The 21,827-nt window shown below is 42.9% G+C and overlaps 2 protein-coding genes across 5 annotated transcripts in view; both read right to left on the bottom strand.

Annotated features, from left to right (window-relative positions):
• Positions 1–21,827, bottom strand: part of GON4L (gon-4 like) — a 298,840-nt gene that overhangs the window by 206,310 nt on the left and 70,703 nt on the right. For 2 of the 4 annotated variants that reach the window (XM_044002396.1, XM_044002395.1), the window contains exons 13-21: positions 15,544–15,584; positions 14,769–14,872; positions 10,765–10,963; positions 9,505–9,591; positions 8,198–8,369; positions 7,045–7,189; positions 6,257–6,407; positions 5,655–5,771; positions 3,455–5,179 (exon numbers count right to left, since the gene is read on the bottom strand). In XM_044002396.1, the coding sequence (XP_043858331.1) occupies positions 3,455–5,179; positions 5,655–5,771; positions 6,257–6,407; positions 7,045–7,189; positions 8,198–8,369; positions 9,505–9,591; positions 10,765–10,963; positions 14,769–14,872; positions 15,544–15,584 (2,741 nt within the window). Of the gene's footprint in view, positions 1–1,521; positions 1,781–3,454; positions 5,180–5,654; positions 5,772–6,256; positions 6,408–7,044; positions 7,190–8,197; positions 8,370–9,504; positions 9,592–10,764; positions 10,964–14,768; positions 14,873–15,543; positions 15,585–21,827 lie in introns of all 4 variants that reach the window. The other 2 variants (XM_044002398.1, XM_044002397.1) reach the window with 2 other exon arrangements.
• LOC122754206 (peroxisomal biogenesis factor 19-like) lies at positions 19,528–20,695 on the bottom strand. Its single transcript, XM_044002416.1, has one exon. It carries the CDS (start codon positions 20,667–20,669, stop codon positions 19,773–19,775), a length of 897 nt encoding a protein of 298 aa, XP_043858351.1. The 5' UTR covers positions 20,670–20,695; the 3' UTR covers positions 19,528–19,772.

Genomic DNA, 21,827 nt, shown 5'->3' with positions numbered 1-21,827 from the left:
GACTAAGCAAATATGATAATTGATGAGATGGTGAACCAACAAGTGTTTGTTCACTATATACTGTGTACTACATTCTGTGTCATGCATTTGTGAGTGAGATTTTCCCCACCCCTTAGATAAAAGTGATTTAAGCATGGTAGTAATCACAGAGCATAGATATTATGTAATGTATATTCTGTAGTTGATTTCTTGTACTTTTGTCCTTGACTGATGTCCCTGTCCATGGTGGTTCCAAAGTACATTGTGGTTAACCACAACACTAAAAATAGTATCTTCTAAACTGAAGAAGCCAATCAGCACTGAGAACCCTAAACACAATCCCATTTGGTTCACTGACTTGACCAAATCCCCGACTTGGCAGTCAGCCGAGCAAAACCATGCCCATGTATCTGTCTCATCCCTGTCCCCATGAGCCATGTGGACAACCTTGCTCATGAATAACATTTCTCAATTTCCCTTTTCTGTACCATTTAGACTGTACAATGGGAGGAGTTTGTCTAAATTTAGGAGTGTATAAATATTTGGAATCCCTGTAGGGGTATAAAAACCCCTGGAGTCTACAGCTTGGGTCTTTCAGGTCCTACTCCTGACTGACAGGCTTTATTGTGCGATAGGCCATCGCTCAATAAACCTATCCTTCTATGGCTTGGAGACTTTGTTTATTTCTTTTCCTTCATCAGACTTAGAAATTTATGTTCTAGGGAACATAAAAGAGAGCTAAAATTTTTAAGTATTAGTAGTATTTCTCTGGAAATCCTGTGAGCCCATTTAAGAGTTAGCCCTGACGGGGCAGCTAGGTGGCGCAATGGATAAAGCACCAGCTCTGGATTCAGGAGGACCTGAGTTCAAATCTGGCCTCAGACACTTGACACTTACTAGCTGTGTGACCCTGGGCAAGTCACTTAACCCTCATTGCTCCACACACACACAAAAAAGTTAGTCCTGGTCCAGGCTCTCTCTCTCCATTTCTTATCCTATCTGTTATGGGGAAAATAGGTGGGGGTGTTGGGATAAGGGCCCTGAGCATTCCTCTTTAAAGAATTATACCCTCTCACACACAAATCCAATTAGAATAAATAATATTTTATTTAGGCACTAGAGAAAGGAAACCTAGAGAAAAGTCCATGAACTTTTCTTATGGGGAGACAGCATGGCACAGAGATGTGGTTCTCGAGGACTGATGGTGGAGGGACCAATGGTGGAGGGACCGATGGGTGATCATCTGACTGTGGAAAGGTCCCTTATTGGGGGTGATCACCTGAGGGAGGACTGTGCCCCACTGGTGGTGGCTGGGGGAAGTTGGGTGAGAAGGGGCTCCAATCTCTCCAGCCATCTCAGTCCCCCTCCTGCCACTCAGGCAGCAGCCACTCAGGCAGCAGCCACGCATAATGGGCTTATCTCTCTTGCTTCAAGGTGTGTCTCAAGGAGAAGACCCCTGTCAGCTGGCCAGGTTAAGCTTCAATAGTCCTAACCCAGAACACCATCACTGCCAAAGAATAGTAAACAGTCAGAAGACCTCACCTGAGGGAGTCCTGCTGGGCTCTACTTCCGGGGTCACTTTAGGGGAAGCAAATGTGGAAGGGGGATTCTGAGCAGGCCCTTCAGTTGCTTCATCCATCATTTCGTCTTCCTTCTGCAAGTTCTCCATTCCCTCTGAAACCTCCTCTTCCTCTTCTTCTTCAGGCTCTGAGTTCTCTTCCTGAGAGTTCTCTTCTTCAGAATCCCCCTCTTGGCTCATGCGCCTTTCAGAAGCCAGCCAAGTCAACTTCTCCATGGTCTCCTACAAAACCATTCAGACAAATGTGGATACTTAGGAGTCAATTACACCAACTTCCCATGTTTGCATTAAGAAGGGATGAAATAAGGGGGGCGGCTAGGTGGCGGAGTGGATAGAGCACCGGCCCTGGAGTCAGGAGGACCTCAGTTCAAATCCAGCCTCAGACACTTAACACTTACTAGCTGTGTGACCCTGGGCAAGTCACTTAACCCCCAAACTGCCTCACTAAAAAAAAATCAAAAAAACAAAGAAGGGATGAAGTAGGGGCAGTTAGGTGGTGCAGTGGATAGAGCACTGGCTCTGGATTCAGGAGGATCTGAGTTCAAATCTAGTCTCAGACACTTGACACTTAGTAACTAGCTGTGGGAACCTGGGCAAATCATTAACCCTCATTGCCCCACAACCCCCCCCCCAAAAAAAACCCCAAAAAAACAAACAAAAAGAAGGGATGAAGTCATTCCCTGTACAACTGGAGGTTATGAAAACAAGTATATGAAAAATTTAAAGTAAAACCTAGTAACAGCCAAAAATTGGAAACAAACTGGGCCCAACTTTCTGAACAAATTGTGGTATATAGATACAATGAACCATCACTGCAAGATAAGGAATAAGGAAAAAGAAAATTCAAAGAAACCTGGAAAAAAAATGTATGAAGTGATAAAGTGAACAAAGCAAAACAAAAAATATATATACAAATCTGTTGCAACTAGGTACATGAAGACAACTTTGAACATCACCTGAAAACACTGGTACTAACTTACAAAGCACATACCTTTCCTGAAAAATAAAGAAAAACTAGCAAAGAAAAAGAGTATTGCCTATAAGTCACAATCACTCTTTTATGTTATTCTACTAATCTCTTTTTAGGAACTGTATACTGTAGGGGCTTCAACTGTGCATACACCAGCTTATTATTATTTTTTTTGGTGAGGCAATTGGGGTTAAGTGACTTGCCCAGGGTCACACAGCTAGTAAGTGTTAAGAGTCTGAGGCCAGATTTGAACTCAGGTACTCCTGTATCCAGAGCTGGTGCTTTATCCACTGCACCATCTAGCTGCCCCTATACACCAGCTTATAAAATGTGATGAAATGAGATTTTTAAAGGAACAACACTAAAGAAAACATCTCAACTATCAGGAAATGATTCCCTAAGTTAAAGAATAAAGAATAAGAGATGGGTAAGGTTACTGCCAACTTTCCTGAATAGAAGAGAAGAGGGATGCTAACCTTTCAAAGGCTCCTCTATGCTGATAGGTTTGAACTACTTAAAACATCATCTCCTTCAGGAAGCTTTTTCAGGCAGATCCATAACTGTCCCTCCTCCTTCCACCACGAACTTCCAAGGAAATCTACTCACATTCCTCCATTCAATTGTATACATAATTAATTCTCAATTTTCTGGATATGGATCACCCACAGAAAATGTCTAGGAATCCCCACAATATTCTAAGGGAAACCTAAGTAGAAAGGTAAATTTACTAAAAAACAAAACAAAACTCACATACTACATTCCAAAGCCCAGCACAAAGGATTTTAAGATTATCTGTACTATTATTCCCCAACATTCCTAGCACTTGCCACACACTATATAGACCAGATAACTGAAAGGTGATTACCTGTTAAATATATCTTTTTTGAGGCTTTAACTACTCCAGGGTAGGTATCCTAAATGCCTACCTGAAGCTCAGGAACAGAGAGCACCGATTCTTCAGAAGCTGATGACATCTCCTCATCTTCCTCATCTTGTGTGAGATCATCAAAATCTTCTTCCTCTTCCTCTTCTGGCCCATCCTTCTCACCCCCCGTTTCTCGGCCAGCTGGGGTCCCCACTAATTGGCCATCAACACTGGATGAATCTTCAGGCTTTCCTAGGGGACTACTAAGGGCAGTAAGGTTAGTAGGAGAGGAAATATTCTTGGGAGACCCTTTGCTGACCTCTCCTCTTGTGTTCCCTTCCCCCTGAGTCTCATGGGGAACTGAAGACCTCTCTGTCCTCTCACCTCTCTCCTCCTCCTGTAAAACAGCTTCTTTCTTCACCTCTTGGGTACTCTTTGCCCCCTCACCTGCAGGGCCTGTATCCAGTTCCACAGACACCTCTTCTTTGATTTCACCCCAGATATTCTGCTCAGGTGACTTGTTCCGGGGCAGTTTGACTTCTTCCCCAGGGTCTTCTGGCTCTACTTTAACAATTTCCACCAAATCCCCAGGGAGAAAAGTTAATGTTTCCCAGGAGGTCTGAGACAGTGGCTCTAGGACTTCCCTCCCTTCCGTTGTCTTTACAACAGTCCAGCTATGGGCATTACCCTCAAATGGGTCTCCTTGGCTGGTGGCCTTGCCTGGTGGGGGAGGCACAGGGCTGTGTTCCTCTTTGGGTGAGAGAGTAGAGGAGAGAGCAGATAATTCTTGAGGTTCCAATTTGGGCTCCATGGTTGGAAAGGTACTTTTTCCTTCAGTGGGAGGACAAGGAATGTCTGATTTCACCTGTGTATTATCCTCTGGGGTAGGCGGCACAGGGAGATTCACAGGATTACTGGAGACAATTAGGGGTGGTATGGAAGAAGCTACAAGAGGCTGGTTCAGTGGGCAGGGGAAAGAGGTGGGGCTAACTAAGAGAGTCGTTATGGGGATAGTCTGAGGGCTCTGAGCTACAGCTGCACCAAGAGGCTGGATCATATTACAGCCATTGCTAAGGCTCACAACCTTTACAGTGGTAGCAGGGACAGTGAGGATGACTGGTGCAGGTCGAAGGATGGGAGTAGCTTTTAAGAGTGGAGAAGGCTTGGTCCGCTCTCTCTTTGGAAGGCCTCGTTTCGTCCCTGGTTTACGTGGTTTGGAGGTAACAAGTGCTGGCAACATGACCTTAGGCTGGAAGCCTGCTGGGGCAGGGGAAAGCAAGGTTTGGGACACAGTCTGGGGAAGGCAAGTTCCATTCTCAGGGGCCACAGAAGGCAGAGCCATGGGAAGCTCAAAGCCGTCACCCCCAGTGACACCAAGAGGTGGACCTCCTGGCACTGACTGTAAGACAGTGGCTGGCTGGATCAGGCTGGGGATCCGGACCACCACTTTGCTTGGAGGTGCTTCTGACTGGCTTAATCTGGTTGGAGTTCTCCCAGTAGTGGAGCCAGGTTGGAGAGCAGGGCTGGGACGGATAAGGAGGGGCTTCAGGACTGATGACCTTCTCTGGCGCCAAGCCTTCCTAGAAAATCGCTTAGCAAGCGGTTTTAGTGTTAAAACCACACCCTTAGGCAGCAGTAGGGGATATCGATTCTCATTCCTTGACTCCATACTGTCTTTATCAAGTCCTGGTTCAGAACTGGGCTCAGCTACTTCAGATAAATTTCCTGATTCTCCAACATCATTAGCTAAGTGCTGTAGTTCCTCCTGGATGGATGGCAAACTGGCCTGCAGGGAAGATAAACACTCTGGTTATTTTTTTTTAACGAGGGTTAAAGAGAAAAACGAATGCTGTTTTCTAGTTCTTTTTGTAGGACTTCAAAGCCTCTCTATATCTTTTGATTTTATTTCACCTAGATTTCCTCTTGTGTTTCTTCCCCTCATCACTCTCAGAAAGCCATCTCCTATAGCAAAGAATTTTTTTTTAAAAGAGGAAGAAAAAAAATCATCAAAAACCGATACACATCAAAAAAAACCCCTAATGTTAGAAACAATACTTCATACCTTTGGACCCTTACCTCTTCTAACAAAAAAAGAGATTCTCATCTAGTTAGAGGTTCAGGGAAGATGAAAATATTCCTTAAGCTTTCTTGCAGCCCAATTTGGGTTGAACTGGACTCTCTAATAAATCTCTTGCAGTGACTTTTCCATGATATCTCTGATTCCCTGTCAGTCTTTGTGGGAGGAACAATAAAGGCTTTACCTTTAACCAGAATGGGAGATGGCGCTCTTCCCTCTCCACAGGTGGTTTCCACTGATCAGGCTGAAGCTCCTCACAGCACTTAAACAATATAGGCAGCTGCTTTGTCTTCTTATAATACTGAGAATAAAGGATAAACAGGAGTTATAATCCTCATGTCATAATGCCAGGTTGGGAAATGGGGGGGGGGGGGAGTATGAGGGGTGGGAATAACACATGGGATATCAAGGTTGTTTTTTTCCTGTGGATGCAAGCAGACATCACATTCACACATCCTCAAGTTGGTCGTTCCTGCACTTCAGGCAGAATTAATGCTTCATTTTCTCCTTTAGACATAACTGGGGTGAGGGGAAGGAAGAAGTAATGGAGGAAATAAAGATGACACTCACACTGCTTAAGTCCTGCTCAAATTCCCACAAGGAATTGCAATACCAAGGGCAGAATCAAGAGAAAGGCACCTACTGCCCCTCACCCTGGGCACACAGAAGCTTCTTTTTGAGTAAGTGATGGGTATGTGTATACAGAGGGACAAAGGGAAGTACATAATGGCAAAGTTAATACGATGCTTCAAAAAAACAAAGTGTGAATTTGAACGGGAAGCTCACTTTGATAATATTGTCAGGAGCCCTGTTGATGTTGAGGTTCTTGATTCTCACTGTCAGCTGGTGAGCAGACTTGGCAGTCAGGAGGTATTTACTGATTAGAGGTTTTGGAAACTCAGTTCCTTCAAAATGTTTCAGCCCCAAAGCTAACAAACTGAAAAAGACGCACAGATTCAGAAACAGGCCTTGCCCCTCCTCCTTTCAAATACTCCTCCAAATTCCCCAGACTCATTCCCTGCTCCACTCCAGTTCTATGATCTCTTCTCTCTGTCCCCAGCCACTAATGGCTGATGGTGACAGCTCTGTCCAGCCAGGTAGTCTGTACTCACTTCTCTCTTTTTTATGTCTGTCTTGTTTTTGTTCTATCTGCTACATTAAATTGGTAGCCCCTGGGGGCAGTTAGGTGGCACAGTGGATAGAGCACAGGCCCTGGAGTCAGGAGGACCTGAGTTCAAATCCGGCCTCAGACACTTAACACTTACTAGCTGTGTGACCCTGGGCAAGTTATTTAACCCCAATTGCCTCACCCCCCCCCCCCAATCGATATCCCCTACTGCTTCCTAAGGGTATGGTTTTAACAATAAAACTGCTTGCAAAGCAATTTTCTAGGAAGGCTTGGCGCCAGAGAAGGTCATCAGTCCTGAAGCCCCTCCTTATCCGTCCCAGCCCTGCTCTCCAACCTGGCTCCACTACTGGGAGAACTCCAACCAGATTAAGCCCCTAAGGAGTTGCAACTAGGATTCCTTCTCATTGTTTTTTATTTTTCTTCCTTCCAGATAGTGAATACATACTTGTCCTCTGCTTTGGTGAAGAATATCTTATCCCTGGGATTCTTTGCTTTCAAGGAACATATGGGTAGTAACTCTGGATACATGAAGACCTTGCTTGTGGCCAGGATCCAGGCTACTTGCTTCGGCAGACAAGGAAATTCACTGGCTGTAAAAAGAATCTCTGGTTCACAGAAATATGGAATATGGGGAAGTCACATAGTACATCCCTGTGCATTTAAGCAAAACTGCCTTTAAATCTTATAATATTTATAATATTCCTTGAAACTTTCCATTGTTTTCACTCTGCCGACTCAAGTCTCACAACTCTACGGCATATTCTTTTCATATATCTACCTGAACCAAATCAGATCTAATTTTTTTTTTTTAAAACAAACAACTAACCAAATCAAGCCCACCCCCCTCCTTGCCAAAGTAACATCTATTAAACCCATGTGAACTAGAAGCAAAACTATATGTTTCCTCCTTTCTAGAACGAATGAATCAGAATAAAACTGCCAAGTCCTAGAGCTGAACTTGCCCCAAAATAGAATTCACTTGATCTGAGTCCCTCAAACGAGTTAGTACTAGGAGTCAAGAGCTCTAGGCTCTAGTCCTGGTTCCATCATTACTAGGTCTGCAACCCAAAGGGAATTACTTGGCTCCTGTGCCACAGTTTATCTACGTGTAAAAGGGAAATTCTATATGCCTTACTTTTCCCACAGGAATTCTGAGAGAATGAATTGGCTACCTTGATAATTTAAATAATTAAAATGTAACAGGTCCGTGTTAAACATGGGTTCAGGTGAAATGAATCGGTTACAGATAATATGACAATTTTAAAAATTTTCCACAAATTCATACTACCTACCATAGCTACATTTTTCTCTGAGTTAGTTCTCATATTTCATTTCACTATTGTCCATACATAGTTCCATTCTTGGCACTGACAGTTCTCCCTATAAACTATTTCCCACTTTGTCTAGTATGCATAACTTTCTTTCTGGACTAAAAGATCATGTACAGCCCTAGAAAAAGGAAAAGGATGAGAAAGGGACAAAGCTTATCCTGTTCTCTTTCCCACTCTAGTCACATGTGTTAATTTTCCTTAGAGTACCAAGAACATCATGCACCTAGAACCATTACTGGACATTAATTTGAGCACTATGTCCCTTACCACTTTTCTTGACATTTTTTCGAGGGCTCCAGTCAATGTGGATGTGTGAGTGAAAGTCTTCAATGAGTTGCATCGCACCTTTCAGGTTACACGGCTGGAACATAGTCTGAAACTTGGGGTTGAATTGATGGTGAAGGACAACGGAACTTTGAGCAAAGGTCCCCAACTCCCTCTGGGAAAAAATGGATATGAAAATGATCTATGTCCCAGACATAAGGATTAGACCCTGGTCAAAAAACTCTTTCAAAAAAGGAAAGGCTACAAGGTGGAGACAGGAACAGAGTTAACTGGAGTTTACAAAATAAATTCTAAACATAGTCTCTTTGAGAAAGACTTCCTTAATTAAGCTCACCTCATTTCTTTCACTTTTATTAAAAGCACTAAAAATATTTATATGTACAATCTGTACTAATTTTCATTTGCATATTCCATAAAAATGTTCATCTTCAAACGTATCTCCTTTCTTTATTTGCAGAATGGGTGACTATAGGTGTTGAACACTGAATATATAACGTAAGATGTGCTATGTGTTGGTTAGTTTTGTTGAACTTTACATTTTCTCCCCCCCTTTTAAAAAATTCTGTTATGAGTGATAGCTCTCTAGGGGAGGAGGAAGAAAGAAGTATATACCTGGAAAAAATGATGATATAAAAACAAAAATAGCAACATAAAGTTTTGGGGTTTTTAAAAAAATTTCTTCCCTAGTGTGTTCTTTCTTCCTAAATAGACCACAAGCTATTTGCTAGCAGAGATCATGTCTTCTACTGCTTTTGTATCCTCTCATAGGTCCTCAATAAATGTTAACCAAAAAGGAAGACGTAACCAATTCTATCACACATTGGCTATATCCAGAAATGTAGCACTGATCATCAATCCCCTGCCACTAACCTCAGGGACTATTTTCCCAGTGACAAATTAAAGCATTTGTTCTCCACCCCTTTCTCTACTTTAACTATCCATACCATGTTATATTTTTATTTTGTACAAAAAAAGCTTAATACACTATATAAATCACTGGTGATATGCTTATAGGATGACCAATTAATTCTACAGCTATAAAAATATGGCATATAGGGAAAGCAGGAAAAAAATTAGAGTAGACCTACACGAAACTAAATAGAGGTGAATATGAGGTGGTAAGACTAAAGAAAACTGACTATAATATTATCTGTACTTTCATAAGGAAAATGGATAAGATAAGAATCAGGGAGGATTGATCAATGTATGTGAAAGGATTGATGTAAATTATATCAGCCAAACTGATTTCACACTCTAGCTTTGAGACACTAGGGGTAGACAACCCTTACAAGAAACATCTTGGTGGTATTTGCTTCTGAAGTGAGGCCGGGGTTGGCGCTGGACAAGAGGTGAATCTGAGTCAGGAGTTGAACATGCTAAGAGGGGGGAAAAAAGAAATAAAGTACATTAGTGATATGTAGGGTGCTGTGTAGGAAGACTTTACCAGTGTATCACTGTAACATCAACGCAAATGTTTTTCTTCCTTAGAGGTCTACGAAAACAGTGAACAGCCTTAACATTGTGGGTATTTTTTCCTTTTTTGGAGGTTTTTAAAAACAGTATTTTAAAAAATGTTTCCCAATTATAGTTTTCAACATTCATTTTTCTAAGATTTTGATTTCCAAATTTTTCTCCCTCCTTTACTTCCTTCCCCCTCCTGAAGACAGGGAACAATCTGATATAGTTTATACAGTAGAATCATGTTAAATATATTTCCACAATAGTCATGTTGTAGATAAAAGAAGAATCAGAACAAAAGGGAATCAGAAAACAAAGGAAAAACCAAAAGAAAGAAGAAACAAAAAAACAACAGAAGTGAAAATAGTATGCTTTATTCTGCATGTGGAAGGCATTTCCATCATCAGTCTTTTGGAACTGTCTTGGATCATTGTATTGCTGAGAAGAGCTAAGTCTATCACAGGTGATCATCACAATGTTGCTGTTATTGTGTACAATGCTTAATATTATGTCTTGACTTAGACCTACCAAAAAGGCATCCCTTAATCAGAATGACATGAACAGAAGTAATGAGTATTAGGAATTTAGATCAACCATAAGGAAGAACTACTGTCCTATGGGAATAGTTAGACTCTGGAATGCATTATTGTACTCTTGAAGGTGGACAGCTAGGTCGTATAGTGGATAGAGCTCCTGACCTGGAGTCAGGAATAATCATCTTCCTGAATTCAAATCTGGACTTAGACATTTGCTAGCTGTGTCCCTGGGTAAGTCACTTAACCCTTTTTGCCTCACCTGTAAAATGAGCTGGAGAAGGAAAAAGCAAACTATTCCAGTATGTTTGCCAAGAAGGTCCCAAATGGGGTCACAAAGAGTTGGACATGACTGAAAACGACTGAACAGCAAAAACCCTTGAAGACTATCATATATGGCAGCAGAATGGCTATTTCAAAATCTCTTTCAATCTCATGATCAAATAATACAGTTTCTACTAATATGAAGAAGCCTATTTCGGGGCCTTCAATTAGTTATAAGCTATCAATCCCTGGTCATATGAAAGCTAAATGTCACCATAATAAGTAGAGTCTCACCTGCTGCATTTGTTGTTGGAGTCTTTTCCTCTGAGCTGCATCCAAAATCAGAGTCTGTTGGACCTTATCACTTTGGGGCTTGGGCCTCTCTGCCTCTGGTTGTTGCTTAGTTGAAGACTTTTTTATCCTTAACTGTTCCAACAGCTCCTTCACTGTACGATGCTGTTCATTGAGCAAGTTTGCTAGGGGTTCTTCAAACCTGTCTCCAAAAGGGGGATTTAAAAAAATGTGGAAATTTCTCAGAACCCATTCTTCATCATAAAGAGAATGATAGGATACCAGGAGAGTCTAAATAACTGAAACTTACAGACAGGGCTTCCAACACCTAAATTCCAAATCAGCCAAAGGTTTTATGATTATCCTTATTCAATTTCCCAAAAGGCAACAATGACCCAAATAGGATGAGTTTTCCAACTTCTCTTTTCCCTTGATCACCCACTGGGTGACATACAAATGAGAAAGCAAACAGTTGAACAGCAGGAAGCAGAGTAAGGTCACCATTATAATATGCTAAGTGTTGGGGCAGCTAGGTGGTGTAGTAATAAATCAGTGGCCCTAAAGTCAGAAGGACCTGAGTTAAAATCTGTCTTCAGAGACAGACTCTTACCAGCTATGTGACCCTGGGCAAGTCACATAACCCTGATTGCCTCAAAACAAAAATATACTGAGTGACCCCTGAGTAACTAATAACTGACACTCTTGTACCACCTGGATATGTCACATTAAATATTCCTCCTCCTATTTTTTTTTTTTTGGTGAGGCAATTGGGGTTAAATGACTTGCCTCGGGTCACACAGCTAGTAAGTGTTAAGTGTCTGAGGCCGAATTTGAACTCAGGTCCTCCTGACTCCAGGGCCGGTGCTCTATCCACTGTGCCACCTAGCTGCCCCTAAATATTCCTTCTAGGAGTAACTGAGACTTTTTTGGAAAAAGACAAACAAAAACCTACTGGGTCCCATCCTAATGTATAATCTCTGTACTTTTTTTTTTTTTTTGGCAGGGCAATGAGGGTTAAGTGACTTGCCCAGGGTCACACAGCTAATAAGTGTCAAGTGTCTGAGGCCGGATTTGAACTCAGGTACACCTGAATCCAGGGCCGGTGCTTTATCCACTGTGCCACCTAGGTGCCCCCCATCCCTGTACTTTTGATGGGACCTCTACCCTATCCCTATCTCTGCTCCTTTCTCTAGCTGGTTCTACTGTCTCTTTTCCTGAACAGTCAAAGTCCTAGCAGTATGATGCAGGGAAACATGTGTGGAGATGAGGTGGGAGGTGCCCTGTGGGACACACACTAATTCTGATGAACAGAAGTCAGTATGGAGGTTGGTCTAATATTAACAACATTGCCATCATGAATCTTTCGGCACTTGGTACTGTCAGGGTACCCTTTCCCACAAACCACCATTCCTCTGACCTGCTTTATAACACAATTTATTAATACTAACATGGTCCTTTGAAGAAACCCAGAAATTAAATACCTCCAATGCCGTCTCCTGCAGTGAGGTCAGAGCTCCATATATCAATGGTAGCTCCATGCTGACACCATAATAAAAAGGGACAATGCCATGCCTGTGTTGTTATGATGACCAGTTTGCATGTTTTAGTACCCTCCTTGTATTATGACAACAACCAAAAGACAGTAATTTCTTTAAGGAACTGTAGAGTCAAAATTATTTTTTTCCTTCTGCTGTTTTTATTTATTTTCTTTCGTTCTTTCTTCTTTCTTTCTTTTTTTGGTAAGGCAATTGGGGTTAAGTGACTTGCCCAGGGTCACACAGCCAGTAAGTGTCAAGTGTCTGAGGCCAGATTTGAACTTGGGTCCTCCTGACTCCAGGGCCCGTGCTCTATCCACTGTATCCACTAAGTTCTCTGTGGTCAGAGATTGTTTCATTTTTATATCTGGATCCTGAACAACTACCACAGGGTCTGGCACATAGCTGGTATTTAATAAAAGCTTACCAATTTCAATTCATAGACAAGTACATCTATCCCAACCTCCCAGGACACTGCTGAACAGCCCATGGATATGCTGTCAGTACTTAAAGAGTTTACATTAATGACCCAAATGGATATGGGTAAAAAGGGAAGGAGAAGCAAAGTACAAGCAGGGTGGGAAGGAACACAGTAGGCATCATAGTTTGAAAAATAATCTGTAGCTGGTCACATAATTCACCACCTCTCAAGCACGACTCAACCAGAGAGGCTGCAAGAGATGCCAGCTGCTGCTTTCACTCCCTTCCCAAACAGATACAGTTTGGTCTAAAGCTGCACTGCCCCATAAAAAGGAGACTTGTTGACCTGACCCTAAGTTCTCAACTAGATCCAACATTCTTGTGGAGAAGCAAAATGTTCACAAAAATTTAGGGTTTTTTCCCCACATAAGCAGGTATAAGGAAAAGAGCTGTCTTTTGTAAACTGAGGGTGATTTATGTATACAGATGAATAGGTTAATTTTTTTCAGGGGAATAGGAACACTGTACATTTGAATTTCCTTATTTTTCCTCAATTGGGAGAAAGAAGATAGATATAATTGTTTACATGATTTTGGGGGGGGGGGCAGGGCAATGAGGGTTAAGTGACTTGCCCAGGGTCACATAGCTAGTAAGTGTCAAGTGTCTGAGGCCGGATTTGAACTCAGGTTCTCCTTACTCCAAGGCCAGTGCTTTATCCACTGCACCACCTAGCCGCCCCTGTTCACATGATTTTAAAGGCACATGAGTAGTGCACAAAAAATTCATTATGAGAGTTAAGTATATTACTAGCTAGTCACAGAACCCTTCTAGTTTGTGAAATTTGTCCATCTCATCTGCCCATACCAGATTAAGCTCATTCACCCATTCCTCTCCTCGGATCATTCTCAGACATTCTCCTTAGGGGACATGATGAGAAGGATGGGCCAATATAAAACCAGGTAACTATAGTAGACTAAAGAGCTAAGAAAGGGTGTTATCAATTATGGGACCAAACAGCTTTTGTGTAAACTGTTTTAATATCTGCACTTCTAGCTATTTTACACTGATATAGTTTTCCCCAATCTGTATAATGTTTTTTCCCATGTAAACAGAAACCCATATTTATGGTTGAGAGTGTATGGTGGCAAGGAATAGAAGAGAAAAAAGATGCAGAAGCCAGAAAGGCAATCAGGAACTGGGTATAACAGATCCCTGACGCCACAGAGCTAAGTAGGCTTAGGAAGCAGAAAGCTCCGAGAAGCTTAGAATCTTAGGTTAGGGGTCAGAGAACAGTGAAACAGTTTTGAAAAAAACAAACAAACAAACAAACAAAAAGAGTGGGCAGCTAGGTGGCACAGTGGATAAAGCACCCACCCTGGATTCACGAGGACCTTAGTTCAAATTTGGCCTCAGAATGTGACAATTGGAGTGACATCCCCTGTTGGAGAGAGAATGTAGGAAAGCTCTGTCATGAGGAGAAAGCGTCTGAGGGCAAGCCATGTGGCTTGGAAGGTCAGTTCCTTGACATCAGGAAGTGACGTTTGATGTTTCTGGTTTAGACAGGAAGCTCGTGGGATGAAAAAGGGACGAGGCTCTTTTTCTTCAGGATCTCATGGGGAGTGAAACTAGAAATGCTGGCTCCCTGAGATAGATAGATGTAGGCATCTAGGCCTCTTTCTCTTTCTTCACCAAATTCTTATCCTCCTTAATAAATGCTTAAAAGTCTAAACTCTCACTAAAGCTTCTAATTTATTGGCGACCATTCATTAGATTTTTAGACAGACTAGCTAGAATTTACAGCAACCAACCATTCAAGACACTTGACACTTACTAGCTGTGTGACCCTGGGCAAGTCACTTAACCCTCATTACCCCGAAAAACAAAACAAAAAACCCCCCAGAAAAAAAAAAGTGCAAGCTCTGAGGACAAAGGCAAAGTTCCCTAGAGCCATTTCACAAGGCACCTTTGAGAATCTGATATATAAGGCACAGGCCTGGATGCTTCATAGTACATTTCCCCTTGTATGTCATCCAGGATTTCTATCAATCCTACCGTAAGGCTTGGGGAGTATTGAAGTTGGGCCGGGGTTCAGGCACACTGTCTTCCTCCTCTGGACCTTCATCCTCCATGTGGGAGAAGCCCATTTCATCTTGGAACTAGGGCCAAGAAGGAAAGGATTAATATCCTGGGCCTCACTCCTTAAGAAACTCATTCTAGGGGTAAGAAAGAAATGGACACAGGATCTTAGTAATCTAGGCATTCAAAATGAGCCTATGTAGAGGCCATCACTCTTATTTTGAGGTTCTCATATTCACACACTTAAGTCTCATATGGGGGTGTGTGTGTGTAACCTAACTCACAAAGCCAATTCCCAGTTAGCTATACCAATGGGATACATGACTGTGCATGATCTGATATTGTTAACATTTTATTTGGCAATGCATTACAGGATTTTAAAGCGATATATTAATTTTCCCAATTACAGTTGCTCAGGCAATTCCTGAGGCCCCACCAAATGACAATGGGGAGATCATGCTATAGCTTACTATAATGGCTGATAAAATTTGAGAGGTTAAAATTTTACTGAGAACAATTGCATGAGGATAATGGAGAGCTGACAATAATAAGAAATAATCTCCTGAGGTGATGTTACTTCCTGGGTTTTGGAAACAGATTTGCCCTTTCAGACAATTCTATTTTTCTGGAGGAAAGAAACCAACCATGGGAAGGGGGGGGTGGGGGAAGGTGAAGAACTGCACGGGGGTGTCACAGTTCATTGGTCATCCACTGTTACTATTCAAGGTCCCAATTAAAGTTTGGTACTTACAGTTTCAAATAATTCTTCCATCAGCTCATTTACTTCCTTTTCTACAACAAAACAAGCAGACTATTAGTGAATCCACTAATCTGATAGGATTATAAGGGCAGAATCAGGGGAATGTGCTAGGCATGATGTATCTTTTTTATTTTTGCAGGGCAATGAAGGTTAAGTGACTTGCCCAGGGTCACACAGCTAGGAAGTGTTAAGTGTCTGAGGCCAGATTTGAACTCAGGTACTCCTGACTCCAGGGCCAGTGCTCTATCCACTGTGCCACCTAGCTGCCCCTGCATGATGTATCTTAATTTAAATCAGACATTTGATAAAGCTTGTCACAATAATTTCGTGGATAAGATGGAGAGAGTCTGCCCATTAGGACTCATGGCTGAACAACCTTCCCCAAGACTGCTGAGTATACTGGTTAGGAAAAGGTCAAGGATCCAACCCTGTAGCATACTGCTAGAAACTTTCTGCTTGCAATGTCCTTATCTACTTCCAAGGTTCAAGCATGGTTTCCACATAGATGAGTGTCAAATCCATGTATGTGCCCTAATCTTTCTCCTAAACGCCAATCCTATACTGTCAACTGCCTGTGCTGGACATCTCTACCTGAGTATCCTATCAGTTTCTTTATTTGGGGTAGAGGGGGGGATGGTGGTGAGGCAATTGGGGTTATGTGACTTGCCCAGGGTCACACAGCTAGTAAGTGTCAAGTGTCTGAGGCCACATTTGAACTCAGGTCCTCCTGACTCCAGGGCCGGTGCTCCATCCACTGCGCCACCTAGCTGCTCCATCCTATTGGTTTCTAAAACTAAACATTATCCAAACTGAATTCCTATCTTTCCTTCAAACCTAGTCCTCCTCCAAAATTCCCTATTTCTGCCGAGGGCACCAACACAATCTCTGACACTCAGGTTCTTAACATCAGAGTCAATCCTGACTTCTCCCTAGCTTACCCCTCACTATCAACTATCAAGTCACACAGTCTTGGCATTTCTGCCTCCACATCTCTCATATCTGTTCTCTTCTCTCCATCACAAATAATCCTGGTCCAAGCCTTTATTACCTCTGTTCTAGACTATTGTAATAATTTATGTTCGTGCTTGCAATGTCCTCTTTCTCCTATCCATTCCCTACGTAGCTGGCAGAATAATCTTCAGAAGCAACAAGTGTGATCATCTTACTGCTCTACTTACAAACCAAACAATAAGCATTTACTAAATACCTGATACACGCACCAGAATTGTGCTAGAGATACAAAGGCACAAGTGGAACGGTCTCTGCTCTCAAGAAGCTTGCATTCTAACAGGAGAGACCACACATACACATATATGTACACATATGTACAAAGTGAACAGGAGGTAGTTTGAGGAGGGAAGACACTGGTAGCTGGGTGGATCAGGAAAGACTTCTGAACTGAGTTTTGAAGGAACTCAAGAAGTACAGTCCAGGAATGAGAGAAAGCTGGTACAGAGCCTCAAACAAGAGACTGAGGGTCATGTGTGAACCACCACAAGTAAGTCAGAGCATGTGGAGGGGAGTAATGTGTAAGAATACTGGAAAGGCAAAAGAAGGGGCCTGGTTGTGATGAACTTTAAATGCCAGACAGGAATACACACACACACACACACACACACTTCCTCAAAATAATGGTAAGCCACTGAATTTACTGAGCAGGGGAGTGACATTGTCAGACATGACTTTAAGGAAAATTATACTGACAGGTCCATCCTGCCAATAGCATAAAGTACAAACTCTTTAGTGTGGCAGATAATTCCTCCAGAATATGGCTCCTACTTGCTTTTCCAGCCTTACTTCCTCACTTCATACTCTTCCCATTCATGAACTTTCTATTCCAATAAGGTTAGGATATAAGTTGTTTCTTAAACTTGATACTTCATCTTCCACATATCCAGGGAGTTGCACAAGTGGGGTCCCTCATGCCTGGGACACATTACCAGCTCAAAGAATTTCTTTCTGTCAGCCCAAGTATTCTGTGAAGTCTCCCTCACCAATGCTCCTGCTTTCAAAAAAACGTGGGAAGACTTACATGAACTGATGCAGAGTGAAGTGAGCAGACCCAGATAACACTGTACATGGCAACACTGTATGATGATCAACTGTGAATTACTTAGCTATTCTCAGCAATACAAAGATCCAAGACAATCTGAAGAGGTTATGATAAAAAATGCTATCCTTCTCCAAAGAAAGAACAAATAGAACCAGAATGCAGATCAAATCATAGTATTTTTAATTATATTTTATTTTTTCCCCAATTATGTTAAGACAATTTTTAACATTTATTTTTACAAGATTTTGAATTCCATATTTTTATCCTTCCTTCCACTTCCCTCTTCCTAAAATGGTAGGCCATCTGATATAGGTTAAATATGTGCAATTATGTAAAACATATTTCCATATTAGTTGCAGTTGTGAAAGAAACAGATTAAAAGAAAAAAATCACAAAAAAATAAAGTGAAAAAAGTATGCTTTGATCTTCATTCAGAGTCCATCAGTTCTTTATTAAAGCATACTATTTTTTACCTAATTGTTTTTCATGTTTTTTTTTCCTATGTTTTCTTTCACAACATGACCACTATGGAAGTATATTTTGTATGACTGCACATGTATAAACTATATCAAATGGCTTACTCCCTCAGGAAGAGAGGAGAAGGAAAGGAGGAGGGAAAAGGGAGGAGGGGGAAGAGAAGGAGAATTCAGAACTCAACATTTTAAAAAATGAATGTTAAAAATTGTTTTTGGGGGCAGCTGGTGGCACACTGGATAAAGTACTGGCCCTGAATTCAGGAGGACCTGAGACACTTGCCACTTACTAGCTGTGTGACCTTGGGCAAGTCACTTAACCCTCATTGCCCCCCCCAATTTTTTTTTTTTTTTTAACATTCAATAAGTTTGATATATTAAGCAGAATGCTGTCAGTGAAACAACTTGGAAACCTCAGAACTTTTTGCTGAAATTTTAAAGAAACAGGCAGATATCTTAGCCTGAGCTGGATTGGGGGAGGGGCATTGCCAAACACCTCTGAGCAGGTAGCTTCAGAGCCAAGCTTTTATAAGGACTTACCCCCAACTCTACCTTTAGAGAGTAGGAGCTTATGCCACACAAGAAACAGGCCACACTCCCAACAACCTAGCTCAGGATGTTTATTAGACATCAGCTGAGACATAGGGGACCAAGAAGGGGTTGGGGGAGGACAAGCTGTCAGCCCTCTCCCAAGCCACTGCCACCAGTCAAGGTTTATGATGTTGAGGGGATCAGAAGTTTCAAAACTGCCAAAACAACAGCTAAGGAGAAAAACACTCTCCCCCCTCCAACTCTATTTGCCAGGGGAACAGCTATAGAGCTGAATGAGAAAAGGGGTGGGGGCGGGGGAGGGCTGAAAACAGCAGGAAAGCAGGGGGAGGTGGGGATGCATGAGAAACAGTAGCACTGCTCACATTCAGGATAACATTTGGCTTCTCCGATTTGACCAGGAACAAAGGCATCTATTAACTTAGGAGAACAGAACTCGAGTTCACAGCTTCTTTCCTCAGAGGAATACACATGTGCACCTAGGAGAAGCACACGGCTGGCCAACACCAGAAAGACCCTATTCTTATCAGGATATGCCAAGAACCCTTTCTCCAGTCCCTACTCTGACCAACATGTCTGCCCTGAAGGATCAGATACCCAAAGGATGGGTGCTTGGAGCCAAGGATCTCCCCAAGCCCCATGCCCAGAGCTGGCACAGCACCCAGACTCCAGAGGGAATAGGGAACAAGGCACATAGACCCTGGGAGTCAGAGAGGGAAGCATCAGTGCAGGTATACACAACAGGTACACACAATGTTATGGCTAGGTGTAGGAGAGGGGGCAGGGGCAAGGAAACGGTCCATAAAGGGTACCCCCTCCTATACCTTAAGCAGGTAAAGATAAGTACCTTCACTAGCAGCAGAGAAGGGGGGGGGGAGGAGAGAATGGGGAGAATGACTCAATGAGAGGAACTTGAATAGGTCCCTTTCCCAGAAATAACAGCCTCAATGGCTACAGAGGGACCCATGCTGGTGTGGAGTAGTCTTAGGATGACAGCTAGGGAAGGGAACTGGAAGGGGACAGGAGACAAGTGGGACAGGCAGGCAGTTCCTCCACAGCCTTATCACCCTTCCCAGACCCCAATGGCTCTGCTGACTTCAGGTGTTCGCTCGTGGCCGAGGATGGGAAGGGAAGGATGAAGAAATTCACATGATCAGACACTGCTCACCACTGGCACTTGGAGGGCCAGACAAATTCAAGGTGTCAAGGTCAAAGTTGAAGCCAGGGGGCGTTTCCCCCGCAAGTTCCTTTGGGGGATGGCCCAAATCTTGAAGCTGCTGCATGAGATCTAGCACCATCTCAAATCGGGCTTTCTGTATGTCCTCACTGTCGGCCGCCGTCTCTTTTTCAAACTGCTCACAAATCTTGCCCATGACATTGTGCTGTTCCTGATACTTCTCAAATTGTTCTGGAGGCAGTGCTTCACGGTGGCTCTGTAACCACTCTGGATATTTCTCTGTGATTTCTTTCAGTGACGGATATAGTACATCCTTGGATAATAGGTTCTGCATAATGCTCTGCATAATGGGGAGTATATTGCCTTCTCCTTCCCCTTCCCCTTCTTCTGTGCCCAGCCCTTCCATGGCCTTGGTCAGCTCCTCTTCAGACATGCTGGAGTTCTGAAGGTCAGTGGCATTTTTTGCTAGTCCACTGAGTGTTTCCTTCAGGCAGGAAGCAAACACTTGTTGGGATGCTGTATCACTGCCCACTCTCCCTGCTGCCTCAGAGAGCTTCTGGAACTGCTCTACCAGGTGGGGTTCCTCCTCAGCCAGCTCCTTCATAGCCTTCTCAAATTCTGCAGTGGCTTGGCATGCTAGCTCACTGTCAAACAGTTCTTGGAAGAACTCTTGGGAGGCAAAGAGGGCATCTTTAGCTGTGTCTGCAGGCGATCTCTTCTGGGAAGCTGAAGCATCTGGGGCCTTGGTGGTAGGAGGGGATGCTGGGGAGGGTTTGGCTTTATCGAAATCATCAAGGGCACTTTCCAGAAGCTCGTCCATCTCCGGGTCCGTGCCGGATGCGCTCTCTTTCTCAGCTGCGGCCATCTTGCTACCTTCGACTTGCCGTAGAAGGCTGGTTTCCCCCCCCCCAATTTTTTATATTAAATTAGAAAATAAAATAATTTTTAAAAAAGAAAAATTCTTCTCTCCTGTCTGAATTTTCCCTTTCTTTTGTTGGTGCATATGTTGCATCTCAAATAGACTGTAAGTTCTTTGAGGGAAAAGACTGCTTTACTTTTTCTTTGTATTCCCAGTGCTTACAAAGGGATATAAACACAGAAGGTGCCTAATGTTTGCTGTATCATTGAGCTGAGAGTACATTAAGTTATGATGACTGACAGGTATCACTTTAAAAGTCTGCCCAGGGGCAGCCAGATGGCACAGTGGTAAAGCACTGGCCCTGGATTCAGGAGTACCTGAGTTCAAATCTGGCCTCAGACACTTAACACTTACTAGCTGTGTGACCCTGGGCAAGTCACTTAACCCTCACTGCCCTGCCCCCCCCCCAAAAAAAGTCTGCCCAGGGCTTTACAAATATTTTGTTATTTGTGCCTCAGCATAATCCTGGGGAATAATTACACAAGCATCATTAACCCCACTTACAAAGAAGGAAACTAAGGGTCATAGACAAAGTATGAAGATGCCTCAGAGGCCTCCCACATTTTACAGATAAGGAAATGGAGACTGATAGTTTAATGATCTGTCCAAGATTATGCTGCTAAGTACTAGAAGCAGGATGAGAATGCCGGTCTTCCTGATACAATCATAGTTTTCTTAATGCCTCTCTGACCTATCCTCAGACTCTTTTGTAGGATTATCACTATACTACCTGCATAGGGATGTACCCCAGGGCTCTGTCCTGGGCCCTCTTCTCTGTCTCTATACTGTTTTGTTTTGTTTTGCAGGGCAATGAGGGTTAAGTGACTTGCCCAGGGGCTGCACAGCTAGTAAGTGTCAAGTGTCTGAGGTAAGATTTGAACTCAGGTCCTCCTGAATCCAGAGCTGGAGCTCTCTCCACTGTGCCACCTAGCTGCCCCAGTCTCTATATTCTTTTTTTTTCTTTTTTTTTTTTTCTTCAGGGCAATGGGGGTTAAGTGACTTGCCCAGGGTCACACAGCTAGTAAGTGTCTGAGGCTGGGTTTGAACTCAGGTCCTCCTGAATCCAAGGCTGGTGCCTTATCCACTGCGCCACCTAGCTGCCCC

The sequence above is a fragment of the Dromiciops gliroides genome, chromosome 4 (genome assembly GCF_019393635.1).
Source record: "Dromiciops gliroides isolate mDroGli1 chromosome 4, mDroGli1.pri, whole genome shotgun sequence".
Taxonomy (NCBI): domain Eukaryota; kingdom Metazoa; phylum Chordata; class Mammalia; order Microbiotheria; family Microbiotheriidae; genus Dromiciops; species Dromiciops gliroides.
Note: the sequence above shows the minus strand (reverse complement) of the source record. Positions and strands in the feature narration are given on the sequence as shown.